The sequence below is a fragment of the Arachis ipaensis genome, chromosome B10 (assembly GCF_059453495.1).
Source record: "Arachis ipaensis isolate K30076 ecotype BB chromosome B10, ASM5945349v1, whole genome shotgun sequence".
Taxonomy (NCBI): domain Eukaryota; kingdom Viridiplantae; phylum Streptophyta; class Magnoliopsida; order Fabales; family Fabaceae; genus Arachis; species Arachis ipaensis.
Window position 1 is genome coordinate 11068436 of NC_142435.1, and position 6786 is coordinate 11075221.

At 32.2% G+C, this 6786-nt stretch overlaps 1 protein-coding gene across 1 annotated transcript; it reads left to right on the plus strand.

Moving 5' to 3' along the window:
* The first annotated feature begins 570 nt into the window (after window positions 1-570).
* LOC107623431 (WAT1-related protein At1g68170) lies at window positions 571-5634 on the plus strand. The gene is made up of 6 exons (XM_088505773.1): window positions 571-1302; window positions 1345-1548; window positions 2033-2095; window positions 4188-4304; window positions 4376-4945; window positions 5013-5634. The coding sequence occupies exons 2-6, from the start codon at window positions 1355-1357 to the stop codon at window positions 5233-5235; spliced, it is 1167 nt and encodes a 388-aa protein (XP_088361899.1). The 5' UTR covers window positions 571-1302; window positions 1345-1354; the 3' UTR covers window positions 5236-5634.
* The last annotated feature ends 1152 nt before the right edge of the window (window positions 5635-6786 follow it).

Below are 6786 nucleotides of genomic sequence, written 5' to 3' on the forward strand. Positions count from 1 at the left end.
ATTTTTATTATTTTAATTTTTAATTTATTCGTACTTTATTATTTAATTATATTTTACATATAAATATATGTTCCATCACGTAATTAAATAAAGATATATTTTTTTAATAAAAAATTTAATAACTAAATTAACCATTAATTATGTGGATAAGAAGTGATCCATAATAAAAAGAGGCACTGGCTATACTGGGAAGAGAGGTTGTGTGGGAGGGCAGTAGATGGTGATGACGTTGGCGCCCCAACTATAGTTAAGATAAGGACCAATTACAATATGACACATAATGAAGGGTAACTTACATGTTATTTTAGAGGGGGTTGGGTAGCATTCACCTTATTATATACATGTATACAACCATTGCATACATGTGGATTTGTAGTATATTCTACTCTAATTATTTTAATTTTCTGCCACACAAACCCACTCAGGATTAAAAAAACATATTTAACGTGGCACGCACTTAATATATATCTCTTAATTAGTCAGAGTTTATGTTATATGTTGCTAATAAGAAATAAATCAATCAATAAACCTATATATGTTGTAATACTTTTTGAAAGCTGATCGATCTTCACTAATAACAATAACTCAGATTCTCTCATATTTAAGCTTAACCAAGAAAAAAATTTCATGAGAGATTTGGAGGTACAAGGGAACATACATATCAACAGGATGCTTCTATATACATGATGCATATATCCCATATCTCATGTTTGAGGCTCAAGTTAATTAAGAATAGAATAAGAACAGAGAACACGATGAATTGAAGGAGGCAGAGAGGGAGACCTCACAAGAATTCATCACTGAGATTCATATTGCAGCAGGAGTTGATTGATGTGCACAGTAGCTATAGCTAGTAGTAGTAGTGTTGCACCCATATTCATATATTCTCTAGACTTGAAATTGACCCTTAATGAAGGTCCACTATCCACGTGGCAGCGCACCAACCAAATAAGAAGATTGATTTTTATAGATATTTATTTATTATTTATATATCCTAAGGTAGTAGTTTTATAAGGATTGCACAAGTGTGCTAAGGTTTTACTTTTATTACTCGTTATTACATGACACATCACGCATATCTAGTTTGACATTAAATGATAACGTGGGAAACAAAGAAAAACAAATTAGCACCGCTTCTTTAATTTCTTTTTGGGTTGAAAGAGCACTTAGCTTGCATTGCCAATAAATACCGACTCTCCACTCTATAATATGCCACTGCCCCACAACCACACTCCACACTCTACACTCTTCACTCCTCAGCCAATCAACTAATTAACGTATATGCATATCTCTGTTTAATTAGTATATGGATATATAAGACTAGGTGAGTTAATAATTAAGAAGCATATTGAGGATGAAGAACATGTGGAAGGTGGTGGAAGTGGTGAAGCCGGTGGTGTTGATGGTGATTGTGCAGATAGCAAATGCATGGGTCAATGTTCTCTACAAGCTTGCTGTCAACGATGGCATGAGCCTCAGAGTAGTTGTTGCCTACCGCTATATCTTCGCTACTGCTTTCATTGCTCCTCTTGCTTATATTCTCGAGAGGTAATTAATACATACATCTATTCTTTCTTTAATTTTCTTCTTCAGTCTCATCATATCATATCATATATATACACGTAATTAATAATACTAGTTTAGATTCAACATGCATAGTTAATTGAAGTCCCTTCAATTCTTTGATTTGATCTTTTCTATTTATCTATGTGTGTGTCCATCATGCATGATGACGATCAGATCAGTAGTGCCGCTTTAATTTCTTCTACATGAACTAGATAGATGTTGTGAGTGGAGGAGATTCGAGAATGATTGTTTAACTTTCTAGGTTGCAGTAGTTCATCAAATCGAGGTTCTGCTTTTCGTGTAGATATGGAATGAATTGAATTATTATTAGTGGGAGTGGGGTGGACCCACGAGGTTGTAGTGTTCATAATGATAATGGTTTTGAAACAACATATCATGTCCAATCCTTCAATGCTATTACTATTTCAGATAATTACTTTGATTCTTTGATGATGATTTCTCGCAGGAAGACAAGGACAAAGATGACTTGGACCATTCTCTTTCAGTCATTCTTGTGCGGTTTATTTGGGTTTGTATCTTCACTATCCACTATACTCATTCAATTCATCATGCATCTATATGTTCATCTTTTCCTTTAATTAACCTTTCAACACCTATAATTGCTTCTTTTTATATTGTATTTCCATGCATCTACTAGTGTAGCTATACCTAAATTTAGAAAAACAAAACTTTTACACCAGATTTTCAATTCTTATTATTTCTATTAAAAACTGGATTAGACTCAATCATATAATTTTTTTTATATTGTTGATACTTATTAGTATATTAACCTCATTTATTCTTGCCACTTTTTCTTTTTCCGTGTTTGTTTTACATAAAGTTTGGGGAAATGAAAGTTAGCTTTGTAGTAATTAGTAGTTATAATTTACCAGACTTCTCTAGCATTCCAAGGCCGGGCCTTGTTTATTTACTCCTACTTTTTCTCCTATATGAAAATATAAATAAAAATAATGCAATTAGGTATTCTCTAAATTACAAAGATCCCTAATGCGCCACGTATTTATTTAAGGTGACATGGGATATTGCTTGAACATATAAGAAGACTCATTTATATATCAATACAAGCAACCAAAAGTATGATATATTTTGATTTTATTAACGCTTTTAAACACAAAGTGCGTTACACACTGGTCGCATTATAAAATAAATAAAAAAAAAAAACAGAAAAAGAAAAAATTAACACCTAGGATATCAGGACCTTCGTTACATTTTTAATATACAACCCCTACTTTATTACGGGTGTATTTCAGGGGCGGGGTCTCTCAAGTGAAAGGACCATAACCCCCTAAATTTTAACTTTTCTTTATAAATTAGATATAAAATTCAGTTTATTTTTTTTATATTAAAAAAATTAAATTTTGGGGTCTCCCTAAATTTCATTCTAGCTCTGATCTTAGTGTATTTGTTTCTGTTTTTCTTTTAAATTAATTACATTCATCAATTACCAATAATAAGTTGAAAAATTTTAGTCGAATTAAAGTGTCTAGAGTATTCAAGATCTTTAAAGATGAGTCGAAAGCTTTTTTACTTGATCAAAGTATAACTTGAAGATTCTAAAAGTATAAAGAAACAAAAATAAAATTGAATTAGAATATGACAATTAAATACAAACTTGTAAGCATAGAAACATATAATAGAATTTTATTTTTTTAACCACCAATCATAGAACATGTTAGACATTAAAATTAGTTATAATTATTTGCCTATAAATAAAGATTTGCATATGATATTATTCTTAAGTTTAGTTTGTAAAAAATATGATATGAGTTTAAGAGTTTTTTTCTTTTTTTTTTCTATTTAAAAAGTTAATAGAAAATAGAGATATTTTTTATTGTTATAATATTATTCTTTTCTTTTTAATATGTTGTTATATTATTGTTGAAAAAAATTATATTAAAATTATGTTGTATCATTATTGAGATGTTGATGTAAGTGAATAATTTTGGGACCAATTAATTATAGAATTTATACTTACAGTTTTTAATTTAAAAAAATTTTTTTTTTATTAAAACAATTACTTTTCACATATTTTTAAAAATTATTTTATTTATTTTCAACCATATATAAAAAAGAAAAAAAAAGTTATAAATAATTTTTTTAAAAATAAAGCAAACACACCTAGCCTCGAAATAGCAATGGTTATCCATTAAGATAAAAATATACCTCTCATTATTTATACACTATAATTCTATTAAATTCATATTTTATGTGGTGCATTACCTGTGCCTTACATGTAAGCACATTAAATCTAAGTGACTAGTGATATGAAATTTTTATTGTGTATGATAGTTAAAAATAATGTATATATTTAACTAAATTGCTTAACATAATCTAATACGATATATTATGTTGAGATGTAAGTAATGTTAAAGTGTAGGTAGCTTCAATTTAAAAGAGATTATGCTATCAGGTGCAGTCGACTTCAGGTGAAGTTGATAGTTGAGAGTCCTTAGATGATTTAACTAATTTGACTAAATTTTCATATAAAGAACTCTCAACTATCAATTTCATGTGAAGTCGACTGCACCTAAGTTTCCACCTTATGCCATATGTAGTAGTGTAGTAGGCTAGAAGTGTTTTCTCAATTAATTTGATTTCAGGGGAGCATTGCCTCAGAACTTACAAATGGAAGCGCTTGCTTTAACTTCTGTAACATTTGCAACCGCCATATCCAACCTGATTCCGGCCATCACCTTCATCTTGTCCCTCTCCTTCGGGTAATTAATTGATCTACTAAGATTATATTATAAGTTTGTATGGTTGCTTATAAAATGCGTTTGTTGATCAGAATGGAGAGGTTGAATCTAAGAAAAGCAGCAGGGAAGGCGAAGATAATAGGAACAATGATTGGAATTGGCGGGGCAATGTTGATGACATTCTATAGAGGCGTGGAAGTTAAGATGCTATCCTTCCACATTAACCTCTTCAATCAGCGAAATGGCGGCGGCGCCGTACACTCGTCACATGGTGGCGGAGGGTTGTTCTTGCTGGGTGCTGTGTCGTCGTTCTCCAGCAATGCGTCTTATGCGTTGTGGCTGATCATTCAGGCGAAGATGAGTAGAGCATATCCGTATCCATATTCAAGCACTGCACTCATGTGTGTAATGGGAGCAATTCTTTCTGTCACCTTCACATTTTGTGTTGAGAGGGATTTGAGTCAGTGGAAGTTGGGTTGGAATGTCAGGCTACTCACTGTAGCTTACGCGGGTATAGTGGTTTCAGGAGTGATGGTGGCTGTGATATCGTGGTGCGTACGCATGAGAGGTCCCTTGTTTGTCTCTGTTTTTAGTCCTCTCATGCTAGTGGTTGTTGCCTTTGCTGGATCCACCATTCTTGATGAGAAGCTATATCTTGGAAGGTACGTACATATATATTATTACTGCACCCTAATTGCACACTTGACTAATGATGTGTGTTAATTACAGCATAATTGGATCGTTGTTAATTGTGTGCGGCTTATACCTGGTTCTATGGGGTAAAAGCAAAGAGAAGGTGAAGAATCAATTAGTGCCATCAAAAAGCGACAAACTTGAAATAGTGGTCAAGCCTCAAGTACATGGCATCCATGGGGATGATGAAGATCAAGATTCATTCAAAAAAGGAGGTGACATGCACCACAATAGAGAAAAAGGAGGAGAACAACATTAAATAACTAATTAATGGATTCTTAATCATGTGCCTAACATAGCACCCCCAAATTAAGGCATTATGTATAACTTTTACAGCTTCTGCACATAGATGTATACATAGTATTATAATGTGCCACTTGATTAATTAATTGCTTTGCCTTCCTTTTCGAATCGTGCCAACATCTGATGTAACCAATTTTCCTAGCGCATTGGGCTCATATGAAACCATATAATCATGAGGGTTAATTACAGCATAGTTGGATCCTTGTTGAATCAATTAGAGGCAGCAAATTAAAGCATGAAGATGAACATGGCGTTGCCAGTGAAGACCATGCAACACAAGAAGGATAATAATATTAATTATAATGTTTTCTCGTACAGACCAAATGAAGGCATTATATGCACCTTTGCTTTGCCATCTTTTTCTTTAGGGAAAAGGGAAACCACTACTTTAATTTCTTATGTTCTCTTTCTCATTTTATTTATGTAGCATTTATCTCTGTACTATTATTACCATTATGTTCCTGCTCTTAAAACCCAAATTAAATGTACTATACCTAGCTAGCTATAAGAAATTGTAATTCAATTGGAACATATGTAGATGCTGTCTTTCTTTAAGAGGTCTTTTGTATTTTCAACAAAAAAAGGTTGCATAATGTTTTTGTTAAAAAAATGTTGAATTTCATTAAATATAGCACAAATATTGAAATATAAAGTAGTAATAAGGTTTCTTTTACGTTAAATTTAGTTTTTTTTTTCATAAATATTAATCGTATACACTTTTTGAAGATCGTCTGCCACCACGAGCCACTCAGCTTCCTTTATGCAAAAGTTGATGTGAGTTGGGAGTAGCGCCATGTGTAACAAAACTGGAATAACCATGCACCAGTCATGGGCATAGATCTTTTTAGCATCCAACTTAAATCTTAATTTACATGACTGACGCAGGAGCAAGTAAAGTTAGTAGGTTAATTATATTAGTTAATTGTAATAAAGGAATATAAGTCTCATATTGTTTAGGATAATGAATTTTGTGTTATGAATTAGTCCCACATCATCCAAGTTATGAAGGCTTTTTCTTCTCCTACTAGTATAAACAACTCATGTACCTTTTGTTTATGAAATAGAAGTTGAAGTTGATTTTTGAATATGAAATAAGCTGTGTGCTTATTTTCCTCTAGACTCTCTGAGAGTAAGAGGTGCATCCTTGACTTGGCCAATCAAGATAGGTTTATGACTATTTTCACTATAGTGGGGTTGTTAATCTCGCCAAGATTGGTGAATCTAAACTATGTCACCATGTCAAAATTAGTGGCCCACGCGACGTCCCGGCGTCGATAACTAAAGTTAATTAATTGTAAAAAAAAATTCAATACAGGAGAAAGTGCCTTCCAATCTATACTTGATCAAAACCAAAAAGTGAAAATAAGCACTAAAAGGAATAAAATTGAAAACGGAAAATGGAAATTAAATACAAATGAACTCAACTGGACTGTAAAAATGTTCGTATATATTATTGCACATTGAGAATGTTAGGTGTGGAAAATGAACCCGAAACAAAAACACTAAA